This window comes from Rhynchophorus ferrugineus, unplaced genomic scaffold (genome assembly GCF_030347505.1).
Source record: "Rhynchophorus ferrugineus isolate W39M unplaced genomic scaffold, kcgeb_rfMv2 rfM7, whole genome shotgun sequence".
Taxonomy (NCBI): domain Eukaryota; kingdom Metazoa; phylum Arthropoda; class Insecta; order Coleoptera; family Curculionidae; genus Rhynchophorus; species Rhynchophorus ferrugineus.
Genome location: NW_027472586.1, coordinates 4,997,063 through 5,025,038, shown reverse-complemented (window position 1 = coordinate 5,025,038; position 27,976 = coordinate 4,997,063). Strand labels below are relative to the sequence as shown.

At 34.4% G+C, this 27,976-nt stretch overlaps 3 protein-coding genes and 1 pseudogene across 8 annotated transcripts in view; 1 reads left to right on the top strand and 3 right to left on the bottom strand.

Moving 5' to 3' along the window:
- The window catches only part of snu (ABC-type transporter snustorr), a 100,272-nt gene extending 80,981 nt beyond the window's left edge, over positions 1 to 19,291 (top strand). For all 4 annotated transcript variants that reach the window (XM_076409711.1, XM_076409714.1, XM_076409712.1 and 1 more), the window contains exons 4-10: positions 7,404 to 7,605; positions 15,446 to 15,733; positions 15,790 to 16,146; positions 16,647 to 16,824; positions 16,883 to 17,069; positions 17,128 to 17,216; positions 18,308 to 19,291. In XM_076409711.1, coding sequence (XP_076265826.1) covers positions 7,404 to 7,605; positions 15,446 to 15,733; positions 15,790 to 16,146; positions 16,647 to 16,824; positions 16,883 to 17,069; positions 17,128 to 17,216; positions 18,308 to 18,786 — 1,780 coding nt within the window. In that variant the 3' untranslated portion in view covers positions 18,787 to 19,291. The remainder of the gene's footprint in view (positions 1 to 7,403; positions 7,606 to 15,445; positions 15,734 to 15,789; positions 16,147 to 16,646; positions 16,825 to 16,882; positions 17,070 to 17,127; positions 17,217 to 18,307) is intronic.
- Positions 19,292 to 20,301: 1,010 nt separating this feature from the next.
- LOC143199720 (retinol-binding protein pinta pseudogene) lies at positions 20,302 to 21,406 on the bottom strand (annotated as a pseudogene).
- Positions 21,407 to 24,024: 2,618 nt separating this feature from the next.
- Positions 24,025 to 25,134, bottom strand: LOC143199719 (retinol-binding protein pinta-like). The gene has a single exon (XM_076409724.1). It carries the CDS (start codon positions 24,987 to 24,989, stop codon positions 24,123 to 24,125), a length of 867 nt encoding a protein of 288 aa, XP_076265839.1. The 5' UTR covers positions 24,990 to 25,134; the 3' UTR covers positions 24,025 to 24,122.
- Positions 25,135 to 25,482: 348 nt separating this feature from the next.
- Positions 25,483 to 27,958, bottom strand: LOC143199718 (uncharacterized protein C2orf42 homolog). Of its 3 annotated transcripts, none has more exons than XM_076409722.1 (7): positions 27,863 to 27,958; positions 26,995 to 27,725; positions 26,795 to 26,926; positions 26,612 to 26,733; positions 26,084 to 26,326; positions 25,905 to 26,030; positions 25,483 to 25,851 (listed from the first exon to the last, which is right to left on the bottom strand). In XM_076409722.1, the coding sequence occupies exons 2-7, from the start codon at positions 27,689 to 27,691 to the stop codon at positions 25,591 to 25,593; spliced, it is 1,581 nt and encodes a 526-aa protein (XP_076265837.1). In that variant the 5' UTR covers positions 27,692 to 27,725; positions 27,863 to 27,958; the 3' UTR covers positions 25,483 to 25,590. The 3 variants fall into 3 exon arrangements, with proteins under 3 accessions (XP_076265837.1, XP_076265835.1, XP_076265836.1); XM_076409720.1 differs by having other exon boundaries at positions 27,784 to 27,922; XM_076409721.1 differs by lacking the exon at positions 27,863 to 27,958 and having other exon boundaries at positions 26,995 to 27,744.
- Positions 27,959 to 27,976: the final 18 nt, after the last annotated feature.

The window sequence follows — 27,976 nt, the reverse complement described above, 5'->3', positions numbered from 1 at the left end:
CTATAATTACGCAATGAAATGATTTGATAGATATGCCATTTTATTTTACTAACATTAATATCAAAACTACATAAGTTTCCTCCCGCCAAAGTAACAACATTATAGATATATAATTTTTTGAAAATGTTGAGTTTTGTGTTTGAAAACGTGGATTATTTTTCTTGTGTCATGGAAAGAATAAAGCCGCTGAAAGTGATATTCTGCTGGTAGTGACTTACGACAAGCATGCTCCAACCATCTGAATATGTGCACGATGGTTTCCAAACAACGGACAATAACGACCCAAAACACCCGAAGATGCGAAATTGCAGGAGTTATTGGATGAAAACCCAACATAAACCCAAAAACAGTTGGCAGAAAAGTTGAATGAAAGCTAATTCACAATTTGTGAACGATTACAAGCGACGGGAATGATCCAAAATATGGAAAGATGGGAGCTACATACATTGAATGAACAAGCAATTAGAAAATCGAAAATTCGTTGAAATGAAATGATACTTCAAAGTTTTGAAACGAAGCCATTTATGAATCTAATGCAGTATGATGAAATAGGGATAAATAGGGGTGACGAAAACTAGATTTTGTTCAAAGATTCCAAGAGAAAAACCATGGCTATCACCTGGTGAAGCCAGCCCATCGACTGTAAAGTCAAATTGCTTTGATTCCAAAACTATGTCTGGTAGAACCAGTTTGCTGTAGTATATTATGAACTGTCGAAACCTGGGAAAACAGTTAATGTTGGTTACTACTGACAACAAATGAATAATTCATTCAAAGACATGATCAGGTGAATTTGTAGCGAGACAACCGTTTGTGCCGTCTCATGCAGCAAAATCAGCCAAAGAAGTGTTAAAATCACTTGCATGACAAGTTTATTCCACCCACTTTTTCACTCCAAACCTAGCTCCGTCTACCTACCACCTGTTCACATCAATAAGGCACTTGCTTGCCGAGAAGCACTTCGTTAATTTCGAATACCTTAAAAGATAGCTGAATGAATGGTCATGCATGTATTTCCTGAAGGATGGGCTAACCGTATTGAATCAAAGGGCCAATAATTATTACAAATAACGTGTTTTCGTTAGCTAGAAAAACCGAAAAGATATTAGTGACATATCCTACATCCTATACTACATATATAAGTAGTAATTAGTAATAGAAAGTTTTATTATAATCATCTGTATAAGCATCAGAACTTTAATTAAATAAACAAAATAATTACATGGTAATGATGTAGGTGTGAATCTTGAAGAAAATTAATTTGAAAACCATTTAACAGATCTGCAAATATATGGAGGAAATAATTTTGCAATATTTATTATCATCATCATTAATTTGCTACGCGTTAGTTCTAATGTAAGTTCATGACTAAGTAAATATCGATACGTAAATATCGCAAAGTAAACAGTGACATTACTGGTTGGTGAAGCGCATTCGATGGAGATTCTGAAGAGGAATGATTGCACTACAAACAAAAACGTTACTTTATCGCATAATGAGATTTAATATGAACAGTTTTACCTACATAGCCAAGATGATACGAGCATTTGTATATACACAATATTTATTTATTAATAATCTGTTGAGATAGAATTTGCTTTTAAAACAGCGGTAATTATTCGCAGCATAGATTTGTAGAGCTTGAATAGAATGTTGTCCCACCACTATACCAAAATATTCGCCAATTGCTTCAATGATATTGGAGATGGAAATCTACGTCTGCATTTATGGTGGACAACCGGGCATTCTGTTTCAAGCTCCCTGAATAGTATTAACCGCTGAACTGTTCGCGATATTCAAAGCTTTATCCTACATCTCAAAACAATCCTTCAAAGAATGGCTAATCCTGGCTGACTCCCGAAATGCTCGCGAATGTTTCCTGGAAAAGAAGTTCGACCATCTCTTGGTCACCGACCCATTGTCAATTGTCCGTACCGTCTATCTGAATGGGATCAGGACAAGTTTACTATGGATCCCTTCTTACGTTGGTTTGCCGGGAAATGAGCGCGCGGATAGTGCAGCTAAATCGGCAGCCTCATTTCCCCTCCATATCAAGTTTAGACGTGGCGAAATGAGCACCGAAGACAGTGAAGTCAGTGGACGCCCAAAAGAGGTTGTTACCGACGTAAACATTAAAAAAATCCAAAAAAGATTTTGAATGACCGTAAATTGAAATTGAATGAAATAGCAGACACTCTAAAGATATCGACTGAATGCGTACATCATATCGTTCACGAACATGAGAAAAGAAGATATAAGAAGATATGAGAAAGCTTTGTACAAAGTGGGTGCCGCGGGTGCCGCGCGATCTTACTTTTGACCAAAAACAACGACGAGTTGATGATTCGGAGCGGTGTTTGAAGATGATCAAGCCTAAGTTTTTACGTCAAGATGTGACAATAGATGAAACATGGATCCATCATTTCACTCCGAAGCCCAATCGACAGTCATCCGAGTGGACTGCACAGGATGAACCCGCTCCAAAGCGTGGGAAAACGCAACAGTCGGCTGGCAAGGTTTTGGCATCTTTTTTTTGGGATGCGCATGGAATAATTTTCATTGACTACCTTGAAAAAGGAAGGACCATCAACAGCGACTAATACATAGCATTATTGGACCGTTTGAAGGACGAAATCGACGAGAAACGGGCGCATTTGAAGAAAAAGAATGTGCTGCTTCACCAAGACAATACACCGTGTCACAAGTCAGTGAAAACGATGGCAAAAATCCATGAATTGGGCTTCGAACTGCTTCCTCATCCACCGTATTCTCCAGATCTGATCCCCAGCGACTATTTCCTGTTCTCACATATCAAAAGAATGCTCGCTGGGAAGAAATGTTCGTCGAATGAAGAGGTGATCGCCGAAACTGAGGCCTATTTTGAAGCAAAGGACAAATCGTACTACAAAAATGGTATCGAAAAGATGCAGGGTCGCTATAATCAGTGTATCACCTTTGAAGGGAATTATGTTGAATAAAAAAATGTGTTTTACTATGGTAGCCCGGGGACTTTTCAATTGGCCTGTTATTGTACTACTGACACTGTTGAGACAATGATTAATAATTAATTTTACTATGGTACTGTCGCTTGGCTTAGCACTTCATTTTCATTGTAATCTTTGTTTGATATCTGATGCCGATTTCTACGATTTTTTATCATTCATTGTGTTAAGTAAAGGGTTTGGTGCATCTTGTGAAGAATTTTTCTCTTATTGTGCAAGTTATTTTTATCTTCCCATAGTTATTCTTCTGTTTATTTGTCATATATAGACCTTCTCGGGAGGATTTTTTGAATTTGTGATTGTATTTTCGAATATTTGTTCAATTTTCTCTGTCTCCGTTAAAAATTATTGCAATTTTGGATTTACTGAAAAATTTTGCTCGTCTAATTATCTTTCTTGTTTCTGTTAAAGTTTCCTTAATGTTTCTTCGATATGTATCTTCAAGAATATAAATAAAACATAGAGTTTTCTCGTACAGTAAATGTATATTATTTCTCGTACAGTAAATGTCTCTTTACAGTTACTGTAACTGGATTTTTTGTATTTAATTTAATTTTTTTTATTTGTTACTAATCATTGCCAAATAACTTGCAATTTTTGTTTACATTACTTAAATTTAGGTATATATTTAGAATAATTCATTGGTCCTATCTTAGTCTCTGGTGTAATAATGTTCATATATTAACACTACTGCTATTCTAATAAATGCACCTCACTACAGAAGATGAAATGATTTTATTCTTTTGAATCTGTGAAATTGTGTATTACTTCGATATTGGCATGAGATTGGAGCCTGTACTCATGTGTCCTTGCGATTCTCTTGATTTCCTGAGTGACAGTTTGTGTCTGAAGGTCTCGATGTAAGTAATCAGTCACGCAGTATCTCGGTGCACCTACAATACTTCTCAGGACTTTGTTCTGGAAAACTTGTATTGTATTATACTACTTTTCGCGGAATATCTCCAAAATTATATTCCATATGTCCATATAGGTTTCAATACTAGGTATAATAGCAAATTATTAAGTACTGACAATTATGATTTTCTTCCAATTAACCAATACAATTCCTTATATTTTAAATATTTAATTTAATGTCATACAGTATTATACAGATAGTATTACAACAAACGTATCTCCTTACTTTGTTGTGGATTTGGGACGTCCACATCTCTTCTGATTTTAATTTCCTCCAGTAGATTTTTTGTGCAGATAACACTCCAGTGCCCTAGAGAAATATGCACAAGGTAACACTTCACAAAATGTCATAAGGTATAGTGAGTTATAAACTAAGTTTTTGAATTTACAAACCCATATTGAAAAAGTTGTACTCTATTCAATATAAAAGCAATGGTATTAAGAAGTCAACAATAAGTAATATTTGTAGTCATAAAATAGCAGTCTTTTTGTAAAATAAGGGACAATCGATAACAAAAGAGTAATGTTGTTGAATTTTGTTATAAGCAGGATATCAAAAAAAATAAACTCAAATATCAGTATGTTTGTTTAAAGGTTTGTTGCAGTATTTATAATGACAACTTCAAATATGGTGTTTCCAGAGTATTGAACGGTAGTGTATATATTTGTTTATTAATTACTTGAAAGATTTACACAACTGTTTATAAGAAACTTGCGTAAAATCCTTCTGATGTCGATACTAGACGATTAATCGATCGCTGTTGATAATCGCGAAATGAACTTGACTCGCTGACATATTTTCGGGCTGATTTCCACTATAAAATCATGAAAACCTATCACGAATCGATACGCAATTGGCCGATACCATGGTCGTAAAGGCGACAATATTGCAGAAATGTTTCTTATTACCCAACCGCTACATGGTTTTCGTTTCAATTAAACGAAACGCTGCTCTTCGCCTGATCGTCCATCGATTGTTTGACGTCGCTAATCGACACGTTATACCAGAAATTAAAAGATGATTAGTTTAATTGGTGAATTTCCATCAGTTGGTCGTTAAAAAACAACCAGGGGACCGAAAATTTTACCGTCGTTGATCGTTTAGTAGAATTTACCAGAAATTTTGTCCATATCATCGTCGGTTTAACCTAATTTTACTGTTTAATGACGAATTAGACGATCCTTTACAATTAATTCACATTCCTCTTTTTTGTGTTCATCATAATTGTTTGAATCTTACAATAAGTATTATAAAATATATTTATTTAAAAGCATCATTTTGTTCTGTGGGTTTTTCATAGGGGGTAATTCATAGAGTTTTTTATTATTTAAAGAAAATCTAATTTAATTGCATTTTAGAAAATTACGAAAGCTGTTTTTGATTTGCCTATAAGGCATCTCAACAATTAATGATGTGTTACAAAATCATCATTAACAAAATACCCAAACTATTTTCCTCACGTTTATTCAGTTAGACCATCTCTAACTAGAGAAAATCTAACCAAAATAAGTGTATTTTGTTGAAATGGATGACTAGTAAAAGCTGTTTTGCTTGGAATGGGTTACTGCTGGTTAGAAGATTTATAGACATAGTCTCTTAAAATTATTTCTGTGAGTGTCAACTAAATTCAACCGCAGTACTGTTATATTAGAAAAATCCATGAATCATCAAGAATATTTAGTACTGATGAGTTATGGGATGGCAAAACAACAATATTATCAATGGAATATAGTCTGAATAACCATATCCTTTTATACATGTTTTAACGTCTTCTAACGTCACTAATTCAATAGTAGAAAACGTTGCTAAGCAATGTGGTAGTGTCTTAGAACTACTCCTGTATCTGCTCTACCCGCTGATATATTAACAACAAAAGAAACAGTACTTGGATCCTTTACCGACGATACAGTCATTACGGAAAAAGACACATCCTGATATATTAACAACAAAAGAAACAGTACTTGGAACCTTTATCAAAATTAAACCAAAATAAGTGTATTTTATTGAAATGGATGACTAGTAAACGCTGTTTTGCTTGGAATGGATTACTGATGGTTAGAAGATCTATAGACATAGTCTCTTAAAATTATTTCTATGACTGCCAAGTAAATTCAACCGCAGTACTGTTATATTAGAAAAATCCATGAATCATCAAGAATATTTAGTACTGATGAGTTATGGGATGGCAAAACAACAATGTTATCAATGGACTATAGTCTGAATAACCAGATCCTTTTATATATGTTTCAACTTCTTCTAACGTCACTAATTCAATAGTAGAAAACGTTGCTAAGCAATGTGGTAGTGTCTTGGAACTACTCCTGTATCTGCTCTACCCGCTGATATATTAACAACAAAAGAAACAGTACTTGGATCCTTTACCGACGATACAGTCATTACGGAAAAAGACACATCCTGATATATTAACAACAAAAGAAACAGTACTTGGAACCTTTATCAAAATTAAACCAAAATAAGTGTATTTTATTGAAATGGATGACTAGTAAAAGCTGTTTTGCTTGGAATGGGTTACTGCTGGTTAGAAGATCTATAGACATAGTCTCTTAAAATTATTTCTATGAGTGTCAAGTAAATTCAACCGCAGTACTGTTATATTAGAAAAATCCATGAATCATCAAGAATATTTAGTACTGATCAGTTATGGGATGGCAAAACAACAATATTATCAATGGAATATAGTCTGAATAACCATATCCTTTTATACATGTTTTAACGTCTTCTAACGTCACTAATTCAATAGTAGAAAACGTTGCTAAGCAATGTGGTAGTGTCTTGGAACTACTCTTGTATCTGCTCTACCCCCTGATATATTAACGACAAAAGAAACAGTACTTGGATACCGACGACACAGTCATTACGGAAAAAGACACATCTCTGCTATAGAGAAAGTACAATATACAGTCAATAAGATTCACAAATCAAGTAAACATTGGAAAATACAACTTAGTAGCTCGAAATATGTCCATGTCAATTTTGCTTTGTAGCAGAAAAGGCAGTAACCCAATTATACGACTTGAAAGACACCCAATTCCTCAAGAGAAGTTTTAACCTAATACCAAAAAGACTGATTTATCAAGCAACTCTAAAGCCTCTTTATGGGATTATATGGGGTTTATTTTCGTAACGGTAACATATAATAAATTTAAAAAAACATCAAAACAGCAATAATTCAAATGATTACTAGTTAAAAGGAAAAAATCTTCAATCTTTTTGTCAATCAATCCCTAAATATCATCAAATCTTAAATATATGAACATCGAGCGAAGCTTTACTTCCTACACTTTCTTTTTAAATATTCATTATCGTAGATATACACGCGGAATTACAAGTTTCTCCATCGAAAGCGGTCACGCATAAGTCTGCTAACGCTAATTACCTAGAAATTTAACAGGAACCACCGTGATCTTCGACGCTCCTAACCAAACATCGCACTTTTTCGACGCTAATGTTTGTTTTGATTCCAGTGGCGGTCAGCAGAGGAGAGTTTCGTTCGCCGTGGCCCTGATGCATGACCCCGAACTGCTCATCCTTGACGAACCCACGGTCGGAGTCGATCCTTTACTCAGGCAAAGTATTTGGAATCATCTAGTGCAAATAACAAAGGACGGCAACAAAACTGTGATCATAACCACACATTATATCGAAGAAGCTAGGCAAGCACACACGGTAGGTATATAGAAACAAGTTTAGATACGAGAATCCATCAAATAAAACACATTTTACAAAACAAAACTTCATTTTCCATTAAAATAATACACCTGCTTACATAGCTGCTTAAAAAGTAGTGTTTACATTTAAGTGTTTTCTACAATTTTCTCTGGCAATATGACAATAGAGCATTCGAAAGCATACGTTAGCCAAGACGCGCTGAATAGATCTGAAGAAGTCGGAATTAAAAGGCATTATGTCCGCTGAGTACACTGGTTGTAATAGAACTTCAAATTTGAACTGTAACAGTGTATCACAACCAGTGGCGGCTCCTGATAAAAATTTTAAGGTGTTCTGCGATTTTTGCAAAAAAAAACTTACCTATTTTTTATAAAGTAAGCCCATCCTACGTTCTTTGCTATTCGTTAATTTGTTAATCACTTTGTCATTAAAATTGTCTATCTCGGGGATACATTGTTTTTCAATAGATGGCGTGGAAAGAGCTGTTAAACAATCTTCGGCTATTGAATTTCTGAGAAACGTTTTGATGTGTTTTAGAGAAACACCTTTCGGCATCTGATGTGGTCATAGGAGTTGTTACCAAGATTTCTAATAATTGCCTAGTCTCCTTTAACGTGTCTCCTGCTATTAAACAATATAGGAGAGGCAGTGCATCATATAATATTCTGTAATATTTTCTTGAATAAATAACTTACTATTTTATAGGCTTTCGCAGCTGATTCCTGACTACTGATTCCTCTCTCATTTCAAAATAGCACTTATAATGTATGTGCTATATTTGCCGGATAAATTTCCTTTTAACAAATTGGAGGATTATTGAAATAAATCATACTGACAAAAAATCTACGTCTAATTCTCGGGAACTTATTGAACAACCTCATTGGGATCATTCAGATACAAGAATGTTGATGTATTTACAGCTGCATAAACGTAGAATTTAAAAAAATAGAATTTGAGTCATGGCGTGCCAATGAAACGTCGACTAGATCGATGATGACAAACGAAAAGGTCATTAAAATATCTGAAAGTCGTGCCGGGCAAGTCAATCGACCAGCATTACAGATGCTACGATGACATTCGGATATTTTAATTCGATTTTTCGACGTTTGAGTCCTGACGCAACACGAGGGGCTAGAGGGGGGTCGACACAAAATAAACAATCTCAAATACGGTCTTGGGCGGGCCCAATTTGGCAAAGTTTTATGTCTCGACGTGTCGTAATCGTTTTGACAGTAATTCGAACGGATATTCTCCAATTATCTTCGATCCGTGACCGAATGGAAGAAACTTACTTGATCGATCTTCATCAGTGGTTAGATTTTTTTTTTATTATTTAATTAATACATTGTTACTAGTCGTTTCCGTCTAACCTACAATTTTTCTTTATTATAACTTAAATCTAGGTATATAACTAGGAGGACCCATCGACCCTAACTCGGTCTCTGGTGAAATAATGTTTATACATGTGACTGCTGATTTTTTTAATATATGGACCTCACTACACAACACTACACAAGATCAGATGGTTTTATTCTTTTGAGTCTGTGTCCTGTTCTGGTGTTATCCAAAAGTTGCAATATTTCAGTATTCGTATGAGAATGTAGTCTTTCCTCATGTCCCCTTGCTGTTCTCTTGATTTCTTGACTGACTCTGGGTATCTGAAGGTCTCGATGTAGGTAATCAGTCCTATAGTATTTGGGTGCACCTCTCAGGACTTTCTTCTAAAAAATTTGTATTTTATTTATGTTACTCTTTGCAGAACATCCCCATAATTGAACTCCGTATGTCCATATAGGTTTCAATATTTGCTTATATAATAGCAATTTATTATGTACTGATAATTGTGATTTTCTTCCAATTAGCCAGTACATTTTCCTATATTTCAATTCCAGTTCTTTTCTTTTCTTCTTTATATGTTCCTTCCAGCGAGGGTTTGCATCGAGATTCATTCCGAGATATTTAGCGTTGTTGCTATATGGAATAATAGTATTATTTAATGTTATTGGTGCTTGTAAGGTCTGTTTATAGGTGAACTGCACATGTACAGATTTACTTTCATTAACTCTTATTTTCCAAGCTTCTGTCCAATTATTTATATTGTCACTTGCCTGTTGTAATTTTCGTGAGGCTTCTTCACTATTGTCTCCGACAGCTATAATTGCAGTATCATCAGCAAATGTAGCCATCGTGATATTTTCTATTTATGGTATATCAAAAGTGTAAAGTAGATAAAGCATTGGTCCCAGTACACTTCCTTGTGGTACACCTGCTTTAGCTTCTTTTATTGTAGAGTAAGCTTCTTCTTATTTGACTCTAAACATTCTGGTTGTAATGTATGATTTTAATAGTTCGGTGTGTTGTTTTGGTAGCATTTTCTGTAGTTTATGAACAAGGCCTTCATGCCAAACCTTATCGAAGGTTTGTGCTACATCTAAGGATATAGCTTTTTGACTTTCGTAGGCTTTTTCAATAACATCTGTTATTCTGTCGACCTGGTCAATTGTTGAGTGCTTGTTAATAAACCCAAACTGGTGTGTTGGTATTAGGTTTTTTCTCTCTATGATCGGTTTTATTCTTTTCAACAGGAGTTTTTCAAAAATCTTAGATATTACTGGCAGCAGTGATATAGGTCTATAGGATTTTATTTCGTTTGGTGACTTCCCAGGTTTTGGGATCATTATAATTTCCGCCACCTTCCAAATGTCTGGGACATGTTTTAATCTAAATGCCGTGTCTCACAAAAGACACTGGACGATTAGGATATTTTTGTATTTATACCAACAGCCAAAAAAATTACCCCTTTCTTTAACCGTATTATATAAAACTTTAATAACATATATTAAGAAACAAAAAATATTGAATAAAACAAAATTCAATGGAACATCAGACCAGAGCAACTCGTTATGAAAATATTATTCATATATATGATCTTATTCTATATAAAGATATGTTATTAGTTCAAGGTATACAGTCTTTTTAAAACACTCTATAGACGTAGCAAATTAAACTTGTTGCCAGTTCCAGTAAACAAAAACTAATTTATTTTTCCAAGTAACAACATAAATAGCTTATTTGCATTTCTGTCACAACTAGAAGCTTGCCGCAATTTTTTTTTAGTTTTACCATTATCACCAACATGTCAAGGTCGAGAAACTTTCTTTGAAATCCGTCGCCTTGCATTGCTAATCCAACTCGTACCGAAAATAGTTTCAAGTTCAATATTTCTGAAATTTGAAATTGGCGTGTTGTTAAAAACCTCGTTTATAATAATCGTGTATAATAATACAGTTTAGATATCTGAATTTTCCCAAAGATTGTCCTAGTTCACCTCAGCTACCACATATCACATCGAGGCTAATTGCTTGGACAAAATGTATTTTTATTTAAATTTTTATGTATCTAATACCAACATTCATTGCCATAGTTCTTTGGTACTCAGTTCTGGAGTTCTTGGAAAAATTATAATCGCATTTCTTCTTCATCATCATCATCCAGTTATTACATCTTCATAATTAAAGGCTATACTGTCCTCGCTATCAAAAATAATTGTGGAGGTAACTCTCTATATTCTAATTCAAGCTGTGAAAATGAAGAACATCGTCCAAGAAGATCAATTATGAGGATTTTTCATGGCAAGAATGTCATGAAGGTAATTTTGAAGTTAACCAGGGCCTTTGACAAAGCGATATACCCAGTGATATAAGTCGATGATTCTTTTCTACCAGGGGATTCATCCAGTCTGGAGTTTCACATATTTCTCCACAACACCGGTGTCTTCATTCTTTATATTTTTTTTATATGTTCCTTTAAACCAAACATATACGTCTCTAACTCTAAAAGTAGCCAAATATAACAGTAAAATGGCTCAAATTCTGAAATCTATAGATTAATCCATAAAAAACTCTTACATTAGTTAGGCTTAGTGCAATCTTAATTTACAAATTAATTTATTGTTACTGTTCTGTTGTACTTGTATTAATATACAAGCAAGACGAGTACGGGATTAATACATCACTTCGTGTATCCATTTGATTTCGAGGTCATCACGCTGCTCTTCGTTGGTTACGTAGAGATTAGCACTGGTAATTAATCGTAGAACTTTGTTCTGGATACGTTGGATTACCGATATCTTAGTGCAACCCCATATTTTTACCCCATAGGTCCAAATTAGCTTTATGATTGACTGATAAACCAATCTCTTTTATTTTAGGTCAAGTTGAGAGATCTTCCGACTAACCAATACAGTTGCTCGACTTTGAGTATAATCTGCTCTGCTTTTTGTTTACCATTATGTTTCCACTTTAAGCTACCATCGAGATATATGTTATTTGGCTGATTCTGTTTGAGGAATCGGACAACCGTCAAGTGATAACTAGATTTTTGTTATTTCGTCACGACGCAAAATGAACATGGGCAAATTTGAAGGAGAGAAGATTAGGAATGGTCCCAAGACTGTGGAAATAGATTTTTGAGAATCTATTTATATTATGACACCTAAAACAAAAAAAACTAAAATTGGCAATGATTTTAATAACGAAATAACATTTCCTATAAATATAAAACCATTTAATAATAGCATTTCGTCTAATGTTTCTAATGATAACTAATCATTAGGTAGCAAATGGTAAATATAACCTGATATCGTTTAAAAGTACAAGCTATAGATATTTTTTATGCTACGGACAATATAAAACTTTTTCGTTTATAACAATTTGAGTAGAATTAATTAAGTTTCTATGTTCCTTAACTCGCATAAACAACAATAAGTAATAATTATCAATTGTTTTTGTTCGTAGTATCAATCATTGTTAATACAAATAGAATTTTAAATTTTATCTATATTAATTCTCATTTCATAATAGATTTCATAGGCTTATAAATAATTTTAAAACGTTATTTCATTAATTTAAGTATTGTGCATCAACACCTGCTATTTTTTACCATCTTTTCATAAGAAGTGTCTGAACAAGTAGTATCAGAAGGTGTAAGGTCTGGGGAATACGGCGGTTGGGGTATCACTTCCCATTTTAATGGTTCCAAAGTCATTTTCCCCAGTTTCGCAAAATATGGTCGAGCGTTATCATGCTGAAGATGAAGAAAAGGAATAAAGTTGCTCGCCGTCACATTTTTGTGCTGTCCAGAACGCTCTTGCTTTCGGTGTCAAAATCACATCATTTAAAACTTCGAGATCAGTATTCACATGTTGAAATCGATGGAGCATGGCTGTCATAAGCTTCACACAACATTCCATGACCTTCAAACGTAAACTTAAAACTTCACGCAAATCCGATTTAGTCTGTACAAATTCAGAAATTTTCAACGGACTGGAAAATATTTTTGTTCACACTTTGACGAAATGACACACTGTTGTGTTACGTTGTATTCGACAAGTTGTTATCTATGTTTTGATAGTAATTCCATGAAGAATATCTCATAAATCACTTGTCACTATTGTCAAAAAAATTTTCTCCAGCAAAATAGTTCGCCATTAACTGGAACAGGTGTAGCAATCATTGGAACAGGCAGTTCTCTAACCTCCCAACCAATCTCCAAGAACTTCTAATAGAATGTAGATATGATATAGTCGTAGAGACTTGCCTTGGAGTGACAAGTTGGACCGGATTATGTGGGACTGCTCCTGGGCTTACCAATAGCCTAGCTACTCCATTAAATTTGAGGATATGGCACCCGCTGATCGGGCAGCCGTTATTGGGCACGAGGACCCGGCGATTCTATTGATTCACGAACTTGAGTTAACACACGACTGGATGCTGTCGTATGGGGGCAAAAGTCATGACTGCAGCGACGGATGAGATCGTTTGAGCCTGGAAATGGGGTGATGGAGTTAGCGGTGATGCGGTGCTAAGCTCCTAGCATGTCGATCAGCTCGCGAACAAGCGCGTTTTCAAAAGAACTAGAGCTGAATTGTTGTTTGTGGAATGATTGAGATATGAAGTGTTTGATTTCTAAAGTGTCAGTTTCCCTATGAATTTGATAATTTCTGACAAACCACGGAGCGTTTAAGATTCTCCTGAAGAGCTTATTTTGGAAAACTTAAAGCCGTTTCACCTGGGTGAGTGTAACAAACTTGAAGTAGACATTAGATCCGTAGAGGAGTACGGACCGAATTAACATCTTGTAAAATAAGCACTTGATGGAGATGGGAAGTCTGCTGGAAGGGCAGATCAGAGAAGATAGCAGGTTTACTTTCCTCGAACCTTTCTGGATTGCTTTCTGGATTTGGGAATGCCAACCGAACCGTCGGTCGAAGTGCCATGGAATTATTGCGTATGATAGATAGTGGTAGAAGTGTTCTAGTGTCTAAACTTGGCCCCTTCGGGGATATTGTTTCCTTCACTGCAGACCTAAATCTGTTAAATAGGTTAGATGTTGAAAGAATTTCTGTGATGATACGTACTTTTGATGATAAAATAGGAAAATAAATTTTAGTCATGTAACATGAAAAATAAAATCTCTTTCCGGCTTATAGGTAATACGAAACCGGCAATTATTAGACAATCTACTGCCTAAGTACGCGAGATATGGTAATTTTTTGTGCCATGCAGCGAAGGCAATTTTCCGCGTTTAACTTATTATATTAAAATGATTGCGTTTTAATAATGAACCGTAATTTTCATTGCAAATTTGCTGTATCACTGTGGGTTTATTTTATTAAATTAACTACAATGTTGCGTTTGATTCTAATTGAAGTGATTGAATGAATTGTGTAAATATGATAGAATAAGTAACTTATTGAACGCACAAACTCTCCAAATAACTTTCACACAGCTCAACGATTGAAAAATCCACTATCTCCAGACATTTACATACCATAAAAATGATATTTCGAATCATTTCAATATCGCATTCAATGTGACGATGAGACGTGGATATAGTACAAGATTTTCAAGCACAAAAAACCATGGCTTGGTCTAGGAGAGCGACCCACATCGACACCAAGGCGAATTATTCATTGCCGTAAAGCCTTGTTGTTCATATATCGGAATCAACGAGGTGTAGTGTGATATGAGCTGAAAAAATCGAATGAATCAATCAATCAATCAATCAAATCACTCTTCTGATTTCCTGCGTGTTGTCTAGTAGCTGTATTGCTTCGACGTTGCTGTGATTTAGCAATCTTGTTTTATGTTTTAGTGCAAAATCTTGGATCACTTCGTGTATCCATTTGATTCCGAGATCATGATGCAGCTCTTCGTTGGTTACGTAGCCATAAGCATTGGTAATTAATCGTAGAACTTTGTTTTGTGTGCGTTGGATTAATAGTTATTATCACCCTATAGATCCAAATAGGCTTCATGATTGACTCTGAGTCTAATTTGCTCTGCTTTTGGTCTCACATGATGTTTCCCGTTTAACTTACCTTCGAGATATATTCCGAGGTATTTAGTTGATTCTGATTGAGGAATCGGACATCCGTCAAGTGATATAATTCATTGTTTTTGTTAATTGGACGTAACGCAAAATTAACATGGACAGATTTAGAGTTATTAAGCTGTATTTTCCAGTCTCTAGTCCATTTGTAGATCTTGTTGACCACTAATTGTACTTGTTTTATAGCCTTAGGTAAGGCATCAATTGAACAAAAAAAAACCAGCAATAGCTAGTAACAGACGCACAGTCTTTCTGTTGCTTGATAACACTCGGCCACATGTTGCAAATGTTTCTACCAAACCAATACTGGTTTCTCGACAGAGTATTATCATGTTGTCTGAAAAAATTGACTCAGTTGTTGTGAGATATTTTAATTAATATGTATAGAACAAGTTTTCTCAATAAATAGTTTTTTAAAGTGTAAAAATGATCGTTTTCTTTTCAGATTGGCTTGATGCGCAGCGGCAAATTTCTGGCCGAGGAGGCTCCGCACGTCCTTCTTTCCATGTACGGTTGCACATCGCTGGAGGACGTGTTCCTAAAGCTATCCAGGAAACAGGGACAGTTGGGTGGCGCGCAGCCAGACAACAACATCAGCAACAACATCAGTTTAGCCACGCTGAACTGGGGAAAGAAGGATTCCGTGTCGGTGACCGAAGAGAGCGGTGTCGTAGGTTTAAATTTCCACCAAAGCAAGGAAGTACTAGTACAAGACTCTAATGGACATATCGACGTAAGTACCTGACCTCATGAAACAATTCAAAGTTTCCTGACTCGTTTTCTGTGTAGTATTCTGCGAAATCATCGACCTCCAAACCCTGTTTGCAAGAGACCTGCGAGGACTGCGCCAACTGTAGCGAATGGACCACCACCGGCAAGATCAGGGCCTTGCTCCAGAAGAACTTCCTCCGGATGTGGAGGAACGTTGGAGTGATGTTGTTCATATTCGCTCTTCCCGTGATGCAAGTGATCCTGTTCTGTCTGGCCATCGGCGGTGACCCCAGAGGACTGAAACTGGCGATCGTGAACGAAGAGGCCACATACATCAACAAGACTTTCCAACCATGTCCGTTTGAGTTCGGCTGTTCAGCCACGAATCTGAGCTGTCGATATCTGCACACGGTCAACACGAGTACTATAACGAAGGTAAGTTATTTACTGGTAAAGTCATCACTCAGTTTTTCGCGAAGCAGTCCTCACAAATTTCTTTTAAAGCTTGCTTTACCCCATTTAAGAAGTTCTCTAGGCTTTGATCATAATCTTCTTTGTAGTTTTATTAAAGGATTTTCTTTTCTTGTACATCTTCATCTTCGTATTTCCTCATGTTTCATAATGTGATCTGTTCCTTCAGTTCCTTCAAACCAAACTAAACCAAAGCTTCTATGTCATCCTGAATGGATCTTGGCCCAAATTGACCTGTTTCTGCTTGAAATCTAAAGAATAATTCGTTGTGATAGAATTTCAAATATATTCATTTGATTCTTACTGTAGAATAATAGTCAAATGAAAATCATGCTTGTATCACTATACTACTAGGTTACTGCAGTCTCATTTCACCGAAAAAAACATCTTTTATATCTGCAGCAGTCATAAAATACGAAATAGAACCTACAGTAGCACTATCTCAACCATACTATATATTTCAGGTGTTTTATCCAGATCTAAATTCCGCTATTCAAGCTGTCAGTAGAGGTGAAGCCTGGGGAGCTATGCACTTTACCGACAACTTCACAGACGCCTTGGTGGCCAGAATAGCCCTGGGCAAGGACAGTGACGAGGAAACCCTTGACCAGAGCGAAATCCGAGTTCACCTGGACATGTCAAGTAATTTTTCCACCAACAACAATATCTCCGATGATAACGACCGAATAATTCGTTCTAGATCAACAAATCGGTATAATACTGCAAAGAGATCTCCAACTAACCTACCAGAACTTCACCAAGGACATATTACGTGATTGCAATCAAAATGAGGAACTGGCAGAAGTACCCATATCCTTCAAGAAACCGATATACGGTTCCAATCAACCGTCATTCACAGATTTCGTTGCTCCTGGTGTGATATTGACGTGAGTTCTCAGATTTAAGTCTCCATTTTCCTATAAATAAAAAAACATTTTGTTTTAGGATCGTCTTCTTCTTGGCTGTCGCGCTGACATCATCAGCTCTGATTATAGAAAGAATGGAAGGTTTACTTGATAGGTCATGGGTGGCTGGTATGTATTATTTGTTTTCTAATGCAGCATGTTTTATCTGTTAACCGACATATGCAGGATTTTTATCTATAAGATCTGTTCAAATATCCCAAACAGTGCGAATATAAAACAAGGGTAAATAAAAAAAAATAAGTGCTTTTTCATGACGTACTTGATACTGCCTACTATCTATACAATGACGACTATTAATAATCAGGCCTATGTTAATATATTTTCTGTAATAATATCATATTTATTATAATTGTAACTATTAATTTTAAATGATTCTCCAGAAACTATTGTTAAGAATACTCCACACTCTTCAAAAATTAGTCACAACTTCTTTAAATGATATCCAAGCCTACCCTTATTTTTTTCACTCATTGTTAATTTAATGTATAGTAATATAAAATGTTTTTAATTCTATATAATAGGGGTACTTAAAATTTTATAGTAATTTTAATTTAACAGAACTGCATATCAAATAACTCATCAAGGATACTACAATTTGAATAAAAAGAAAAAAACTTTATAACTATTTACTTTATAATGTGAGGACTATTTTTACTGTTGTTTTTATGTCCAACAGACATATATAAGTAAAAGCTCTCTCATCTGCAGGAATAGTCAACTTCCCATCATATGGAAATGACACTATACAAGCTTCTAGTAAAATTAGTCTGTTGTAGTGTGGGCAAATATGACTCAGTTATATCAATTTATTGAAACCAACGTTTCTATAAAAAAAAACGGACCTATCCTTAATGATTACTGCTTCTTCATATACACCCAAACCCACTGTGAAACAGGAATTCCTTTTCCTTAGAATTATCTACACGATACTCATCTAGTATCCTAGAAGCCTCATCTTTCTAAAACTCTAAGTTACTTAAGGATTAAATATAGTTTCCTGAAACTCTGGAGACATTTCCACGAAACCCAAATTAACTCCCGCTCCAGTTAATTTTATTAAATAATTAGATAAAATTACTTTTACTATGAAACAACCTTATTTATAATTAATATGGTGATATTGAAAATAATGGCGAAGGTGGATAATAAAAAATAATGGTGAAGGTGCCGACAAGAATCTTATTTCTTTTTTGTTTTAGGTGTTACACCGGGAGAAATTCTATTCTCCCACGTGATGACCCAGTTTGTGGTGATGTGCGGCCAAACCGCTCTGGTACTGATATTTATGATCTTAGTTTTCGAAGTGGAATGCCAAGGAGACATTTTTGTCGTTATCATCCTCACTATCCTCCAGGGCCTGTGCGGAATGTGCTTCGGTTTCGTCATATCCGCCGTTTGCGAGTTAGAAAGGAACGCTATCCAGTTGGCCTTGGGTAGTTTCTATCCCACGCTTCTGCTCAGTGGTGTTATCTGGCCTATAGAGGGCATGCCCACCGTTCTGAGGTACGTCTCCACGTTTCTGCCGCTGACGCTGGCGACAACGTCGCTCAGGGCCATGATGACGAGAGGCTGGTCCTTCCTGGAACCAGACGTCTACTACGGATTCATATCCACGATAGTTTGGATAGTGGCTTTCTTGACAATCAGCTTGGTGGTGCTTCGAACAAAAAGAGGTTGATCGAAACAAATGAAAGATTCGCAGAATTTAGGACAATGGTTGTGCATTTTTATACTTTAAACAAATTATCGATACATTTCGAAATATAGCGAATACACACACAAAAAAACGACTGTACACTATCGTAGTGTTTTTTTGGTTGCATAGTCATTTTGTTTTAATTTATAACACACCTTGCCTTTTTCGTTAGGTTTGTATTATATAGTAACTTTAGTTTTTACTAGACTTTTAGTTCAGTAGTTGTTAATATTCTCTTTTCTATATCAACAATATGTTTTTTGAATGATCTTTCTGTCTGTACATATGTTTTAGATTATAGTTAAAATGGTGCAGTTATCGTATAAATATTCTTCACTTCTCCCTTGGCAACAGACGATCATTTGAAAGATGACAATATTATTTTTAAGTGTACTCGAGCTCAAATAGTAGTTATTGTTATAAGAAGTGGTTTGTGATGTATGTTTTTGTTATAATTATGTAAACAATAAAATTTTTGTAAGTAAAACTAGAATTGTTTCTTTGAAAAATAGTAGTGCGTCAATGCGTAATGCGATGCCTATATTCATTTTATAGTTAACAAAAGACTATCATTTAAAGACATACTTTTCAACGGAAATATGGTTATCAGTACATTTTAACTTGAGCCTATATTAATTATTTATATTTTAAGTAGAACTTTAAAAACAATACCATAATGATCGATTTGTTACTATTTAAAAAAACGTCAAAATTCAGACCTACTGTTTCTTTGGTTGCCTAAGCGAACGAATTGAAAATTTATTTTTCTGTTTCAATAAAAATGGTAAACACACTGTCATCGAAGTTAACCTATATTAAAAATAAAAAATAACAACATAATGGATACTGGGTAGTCATAAACAGTTTTTATTCGTTTAATATCACTTTATAAACTTTTAATTGTGTTTTTTAATCGTCAGTAACATCAATTAATATAGGACATCGATTAATACTAAAATGAAGTGTTTTTCTGATAATAAATGTAAAATTAAAATTGTATGGTTGTCAATAATTGTTAATGGTATTTAATAGTGCAAGGTTATGAAATGGACTTTTTATTTAAAGTAGTAGGTAATTAATGTAGTCAATTGCATTATTAATAAAAATTAATTCAACAAATATAATTTTTAATAACCTGCTCGGTAAGTTTTTAATAGTTTATCTGACAACAACCTTTGTGTAATATAAATTGTGAAATAAGTAATAAATTAACAGTGTTTTAGAAGGAAAAGCATAATAGAGATATGTCATGAGCGTTCAACTAGTTAATGATTAAGTATAAAACAAGTGTTAGGTAATTCTAAACATATTCTAATCAATTTCCTTGGTTTTGAACACAGATAATTTATATTTATGCTTTCGAGTTTATGGTTGTTATGTTATGGTTACTTTTTTTCTTAGACGATTCGCATTAATTTATTTATCAAGAATGTTTTTATGATAATATTTCCACAAATTATGTATCAAAACAATGTTTGGGTAAGAAAAACGAATTAGTGGAATAGTAAATTTAGTGTAATTTTTAAAATAATAATGTGTAAACAATCGATCACAGATCAGTTTTAATCACATAATTCCAGTACCAAATAAATATAGAGGATAAATTGATGTGGTAAGGTGCAGACTCACTCGGCTACGTAACTTTCATCTTCTGCGAACCACTGTTCGTATCGTAACAGTTTCTCCAGCCAATATTCCCCCAGTTCTACTACGGTTTCGTTTTCTCCACCGAATTCTACGGGTAGAATATCCTTGTCCACTATGTCCTGAGCTTTTTCTGTACCACCAAAGTGTACTTTGATACGCTGCTTCATTTTTTCAGTCATGAAGCTCTTGATGAGATTTATCGCCACGTTTATGTAGATGGGAGAACTGACAAACTCCAAGTTCTTGGGACGGATGTGGTAGTTTTGCCAAGCATAGACGGCATTCTTCATTAGACTGGGTGTTATTGTTCTGTAATGACCGAAACTGAGGCCGCTTAAGTCGAAGATAGCTATTACTCCGTAGATCTGGGCTCGTTGGTCCTCCATACACACCACGTCCAGTATCATCTTACCAACTTTGAAGATATCGTTCCAGTCGTACTTCTTCGGGTCGTGGGCCGCTATCCTGACGATCACCACCAGTTTGTTGTCGTGGTGTCGCTTCAGAGGCAGAAACACTCCCATTTTGATCAGATCCTGTATGTGTTGAAGACGGGGGTTTCTGTTGCGGAACCATTCGGGCCTATCGCGTCGCATCACGTAGTAATTGGTCAGCTTCTTCTTGGTTTTGTCCACGTCGAATTTGCACCCTCGCAGGAAGGGGAGGATGAATTTAGATTCGCCGCGCGCGTTCAACCAGCTACCCTCTTCCTTCAACCAGGCGCGGATTTCCCGGAGGGCCCTTTCCCGGCCCTGGTCGGTCTCTTTCAACACCTCCGCGATATATTGCAAAACGTCGCGGTCTAACGTTACCGTGTCTGCGTCGGTCAGCATCGTAATGCCGTAGTGAAAGTCGCAAACTGAATTGAGACCAACACATTTGTTGACGGATGAATTTAATCGCGTAATTACCAAAGGTTAGAAGTGCTCGTATAGTCACTTAATCAATTTAAAAACAATCATCTTTTATACATTAAAAAAGATAATTATATAAGATAAAAATGTAGATTTGCTTTTATTCATATTCATTTCGAGACTGGAGAAAAACGGTAAAAGCAACGAAAATCCATGTTGAATTGGTTTAGAGCTTGTAGTTTTCGAGATATCTAACATAAACAAAAACTCGTCATTTTTTGAAAATACTCTTTTCATTGTATAACTTAAATTTTAAAAGTTGCGTAATAATTATTATACTACCATTCGATTCAGTGTAAAATTCTTTATAATCCATGTAATGTTCATTAACCTGTGCTTATTTGAACGGGATTTACAGTAAAATATTTAAACATTGTAAAAAAATCCAATTTTTTACGACTATATATATGGAAAAACAACCAAATTTTTTTACCTCTCGGACCAAGATGAAAGTTTCAAAATATATATATTTTGGCATAAAAGAAACGAAAATCCATGTTAAATTGGCTTAGAACTTGTAGTTTTCGAGATATCTAACATAAACAAAAACTCGCTCATTTTTTGAAAATACTCTTTTCATTGTATAACTTAAATATTAAAAGTTGCATAATAATTATTATACTACCATACGATTCAGTGTAAAATTCTTTATAATCCATGTAATGTTCATTAACCTGCGATTATTTGAACGGGATTGACAGTAAAATATTTAAAAATTGCAAAAAAATCCAATTTTTACGACTATATATATATAGAAAAACAACCAAATTTTTTTACCTCTCGGATCAAGATGAAAGTTTCAAAATATATATATTTTGGCATAAAAGAAACGAAAATCCATGTTAAATTGGCTTAGAACTTGTAGTTTTCGAGATATCTAACATAAACAAAAACTCGCTCATTTTTTGAAAATACTCTTTTCATTGTATAACTTAAATATTAAAAGTCGCATAATAATTATTATACTACCATACGATTCAGTGTAAAATTCTTTATAATCCATGTAATGTTCATTAACCTGTGATTATTTGAACGGGATTGACAGAAAAATATTTAAAAATTGCAAAAAAATCCAATTTTTTACGACTATATATATATAGAAAAACAACCAAATTTTTTTACCTCTCGGATCAAGATGAAAGTCTCAAAATATATATATTTTGGCGTAAAAGAAATGAAAATCCATGTTGAATTGGCTTAGAGCTTGTAGTTTTCGAGATATCTAACATAAACAAAAACTCGCTCATTTTTTGAAAATACTATTTTCATTGTATAACTTAAATATTAAAAGTTGCATAATAATTATTATACTACCATTCGATTCAGTGTAAAATTCTTTATAATCCATGCAATGTTCATTAACCTGTGATTATTTGAACGGGATTGACAGTAAAATATTTAAAAATTGCAAAAAAATCCAATTTTTTACGACTATATATATGGAAAAACAACCAAATTTTTCTACCTCTCGGATCAAGATGAAAGTTTGAACATATATATATTTTGGCATAAAAGAAACGAAAATCCATGTTGAATTGGCTTAGAACTTGTAGTTTTCGAGATATCTAACATAAACAAAAACTCCCTCATTTTTTGAAAATACTCTTTTCATTGTATAACTTAAATATTAAAAGTTGCATAATAATTATTATACTACCATACGATTCAGTGTAAAATTCTTTATAATCCATGTAATGTTCATTAACCTGTGATTATTTGAACGGGATTGACAGAAAAATATTTAAAAATTGCAAAAAAATCCAATTTTTTACGACTATATATATAGAAAAACAACCAAATTTTTTTACCTCTCGGATCAAGATGAAAGTTTCAAAATATATATATTTTGGCATAAAAGAAACGAAAATCCATGTTAAATTTGCTTAGAACTTGTAGTTTTCAAGATATCTAACATAAACAAAAACTCACTCAAAAAATGAAAATACTCTTTTCATTGTATAACTTAAAAATTAAAAGTTGCATAATATTTATTATACTACCATTAAATTTAGAGTAAAATTCTTTATAATTCATGTAATGTTCATTAACTTGTGATTATTTGCACGGGATTGACAGTAAAATATTTAAAAATTGCAAAAAAATCCATTTTTTCACGACTTATATATATGGAAAAACAACCAAATTTTTTTACCTCTCAGATCAAGATGATATATATATATATATATACAAAAACTCACTAATTTTGTAAAAATACACTTTTCATTATATAACTTAAAAACGAAAAGTAACTCCTGCAATTTTCATTAACCTACGATTATTTGAACGGCAATGAAAGTAACATCATTTAAAATGACAAAAAAAATTCATTACGACTATGGAAATTTTGCAGAACTATATCAGGAAATGTTACATACCTTGTCCAATTTAGTATCAAAATACATTCTTTCGTTCACACGGGGGTTCTACAAACACTCGCTGCCGATCTCGGTCCAATTTCAACATCTATCTGAGCGACACAACCAAATCCGAACATGACTGACTATTTCTGTTCACCAGACGAACAAAACTAAAACAACTTATTTCAAAAATTGTAAAAATTAATAGACTGTTTTTATTGTTGACTTCCTGGATACATCATGATTTTCATTATGGTATTAACGCTGTTATTCCACTGTCAAAGGAAAATAAATAAAGGTCATTATAATTACAACATATATTACATAAATAGTCTCTACCGTAATTTAAAAACAATGCAAATCACAGATACTTAACAACACTAAATAAATAATGCAACATTCACTGTGCTTTGTATTTTTCATCATCCAAAAACCACTGCCGGCGGTCTACCAGTTTATCGAACCAATACTGTCCCAAACTCTCGATACTATCACCACCTCCACCATACTCTGGGGGAAGGATATCCTTGCTCACTACCCTCTGCGCCTTATCCAACCCGCCGAAGTGAACCTTGACGCGCCCGCGCATCTTCTCCGTCATGAAACTTTTAAAAACGTTCAAGGCCACGTTTATATAAATAGGCGAGTTCACGAACTCTAGTTTTTTAGGTCGCACGTGATAGTTCTGCCACGCGAAGACCGCGTTTTTTATCAGGCCCGGCGTCATTCTGCAATAATGCGCGAAACTCATACCGGTCATATCAAAAATGGCCACCACACCGTATATCTGAGCCATCTCGTCCTCCCTACACACCACGTCCAGCACCATCTTTCCCACTTTGAACACGTCGTTCCAATGATGCCTCTTCGGGTCGTGGGCTGCCGTTCGGATAATCACCACCAATCTGCCGTCGTCGTCGTGCTTCTTTAAGGGTAAAAACACGCCTAGTTTGATCAATTCTTGCAAGTTCGGAAGCAGGGGATTTCTATCTCGAAACCACTCAGGTCTATCTCGGCGCATCGTATAGTAATTCATCAGTTTGGTTTTTGTTCTCTCTATATCGAACTTACATCCTCGCAGAAACGGTATGATGTCCGCTGTTTCATTCCGAGCGTGGAGCCATGACGCCTCGCCATCTAACCAGGAACGAATTTCCGTCAGAGCATCGTCGCGATTTTTTTCGGTTTCGTTCAAAACCTCAGCGAGATATTTCTGAACGTCTGTATCCGAAAGCGGGGAATCTTTGTCATCTGCTGGTGACATCATCGACCCAGACGCATTCAGCGAGGACACGAAACTAACAGAGCTGCTCAAGCAGCGCAGCCACCGCCAGCTGAACAGTCGTAAATAAGCGATGCACAAAGGTTAACAACTATAATTCCATATTGAAATGAGAAACAATAAATTTGAGGCTAATTATATACCAACTTTGATCATTAATATTCTTTATCAACACCCACTTGTTTGTATATGCGTTCATAATATTCTAACGCTAACAGTAATGTTTATGTACTATTTAATAACTAATATAGGTAGTTTAATTCTTTCGAATCAAGTCGTTGTGTTTAAACAAGTGCACATCGTTCAAATAATTTTTTTTTGTTTATTATATTTAATCTGTATCTTGAAGTATGCAGATAAGATTTGTTTGAACGCTATTCAATTGTTTTATGGCAAATACACCTAGTAATTCCTATATTATATTTTAAGTTATTTTTTATGGCACAAACAATTTGTTTCAATTAATAAAAGTCCTTGAAATATCTAAGCCTACTATATTTGCTGAGAATTATATTAGATTAGTAAACAACAAAACAACATCGCCGAGGTTTATTTTCTTTTTATAACGAAAAAAGTTAATTTGCAATTAAATACTCTTTCGTCCATATTTATATTGTAGTTTTAACTGACCCATTTGCACGGTGCTACATATATTAGGTAACCACTCAACGATGAAGGAGTTGTTTTGGTCGTCGCTTTCGTCCACAGTTGAAGGACCAACATTTAGGAAGAATATAAAGGACATCTGATATTCGGCGTTGGCTTCTTGGGTATCGTTGCTTTCATCGTATTCCACGTAACCATTTCGTTCGTCGTGGACCAGTTTCTTTGCTATTCGTATTTTAACCTAAAACAAACAAAAAACGTATTCATCGCTGATTGTATGTTAATTACCACCACCTTAGGACTATCGAAGATATCCTTAATATGATTGATGTTCATGATGCTATAAAACACTGAACCCATAGTTGTTTTTTGTTCAGTGTACATTGTTGGGATTCGTTTCTTCAATTCCCACCAAAATATCTAAAAATATAAAAGCATTACTTATTGCTCTTTGTAAATCAGCTCCTATCTACCTCAGGTATATAAAAAACCTGGGTATTTATATTTCCACAATTAATAAACTGCATGGTTTTGTTTATAGATTCGGTGACAAAGGCCAACCAATCTAGGAACTGCCAGGATACTCCATTGTCGACGTTTTGTGTCAAGGGAAGCTCGTCCAAAACCTTAATTTCAATAGGATATATTTTTGGAACTATTTTCTTGCATCTCTGTATCGATATTTTCTGTTTTTTTGTTGCAGCTCTGACTTTCTCCTAAAATAAATTAAAAAGCTTAAAAAATACAGTGATTTCTACATAATATTTACTTTAAAATATCAAAACAGGTTAAGCAATCGCCAGATTAGTAAAATTAAATGATTTGTTGCGGTGTCAAAGAAGGCTATGAAATGACAATTGCAGCATTTTATAAATAATGGTTAAAACACGTAAATAACAAGAAAGTATGGAGTTAGATTAATGTTCACACATGTTAAAGTTTTTAGGGCTAACTCTACAATATTAAACGAAGAATTCCTTTGCATATATACCTAAGCTTACCCTCTTTTGTAATGTAGGTTTTTTAATTAATATATTTGATGATATATTTATTTTAGCAGGTTTAATTTCAACCAAATCAATATGTTTAACAATTTTATTACTTGAAATATTAAAAGTTTTGTCTGAAAATATAGATACTCTTTCGAAAACATACAAATAAGTGGTAAGGGAATATCTACTTACTTTTTGGATTCATTTCATTGTTAATAAAATGAGAATACTCCTCAGAATATGATGAATCACTCAGCAAAGCGGCAATGCAGGCATAATAATGTATACATTTGTGTCTAATATTTGATTGATGGAAATTTGAAGCTACAAAGATGTTATGCCTTAATTAAACTTTTTGATACTTTGCTATAGTAAGTATTATAATACTGTACCTGAAAAAACATATTCCGTACAATCACATGAATATTTCTCATATCCTTTATATTTTCCTTTGGTGATAGTAAAATGAAGATAGCCTAATGGTTGTTTTGAAGTTACCTGGCATTTCACTGCCATTACATTTTTTGAAACCCTCTGTACCAAGGGACATCCACTTTCTACTGCAAGTAGATTTAATGTTTGCTGGACTTCATTGGAAACTTTGAGGGAACTTACTACGTAAGGATTTACAACTATTGGTGTGGCTACAGTTTCACTTTTCAACGCCATGTTAATATGATCACAAACCTCACTTCCAGCAGTTTCTGTTATTTCCTCATGACATTTCAATATAGAGTTATCAAAAGATCTTTGACAGGAATCAACAAAACATAATGCAGCATCAGATAATATACTGTTGTCTTCATGTGTTGATTGCAATAGAGGTAATTGTACGAAACCTCTACTTTCAGACACTATATCCTTCATTCTCACAGAGTACACCTGCCTAGTCGTGCCTGTTATTAATTTGACAGCATCTACTTCATATGCCGGATTATCCGAGGCTTTTAGAGAAGCTCCACACTTCTTATTTTTACAAAACACACCTCTCGTACCATTGTAAACACCACACTTGGAACATTTCTTAATTCCTCTTCGGGTAGGTTTGCCTAATCCTTGAAGGATCTTTGGTGTTAATATACAATTCATAATTATTAGCTGTTTCCTTGGGTCTACATATACCCTTAAAATAGAATATTTGTATATAAAGATATTATTTTTATTGGTTAGTTTATATTTACAAATTTAGTCATGTCAAAATATTGACGTTACGTAAAATAAAATCGCTTTATGGTAATTAAATAAAACGTTAAGTAATACCTCCGTTTCCCTTTTTATTTCATGATTTAAATAACTTCCTTATATTGAACTGTATTTTTTTTTCATAAATTAAATTACAGGTACCTTTTATATAATATAGCAATCACAGAATAC

What these genes read in the sequence shown, in the direction of transcription:
- LOC143199718 (XM_076409722.1), bottom strand. Translation starts at nt 27,691, where the DNA reads ATGAATTGTATATTAACACCAAAGATCCTTCAAGGATTAGGCAAACCT. An exon ending in TACGGAATATGTTTTTTCAG is followed by an intron (nt 26,927 to 26,994) that starts GTACAGTATTAT and finishes ACATCTTTGTAG; the next exon opens with CTTCAAATTTCCATCAATCA. An exon ending in AACCTACATTACAAAAGAGG is followed by an intron (nt 26,327 to 26,611) that starts GTAAGCTTAGGT and finishes AATTTATTTTAG; the next exon opens with GAGAAAGTCAGAGCTGCAAC.
- LOC143199719 (XM_076409724.1), bottom strand. Translation starts at nt 24,989, where the DNA reads ATGATGTCACCAGCAGATGACAAAGATTCCCCGCTTTCGGATACAGAC.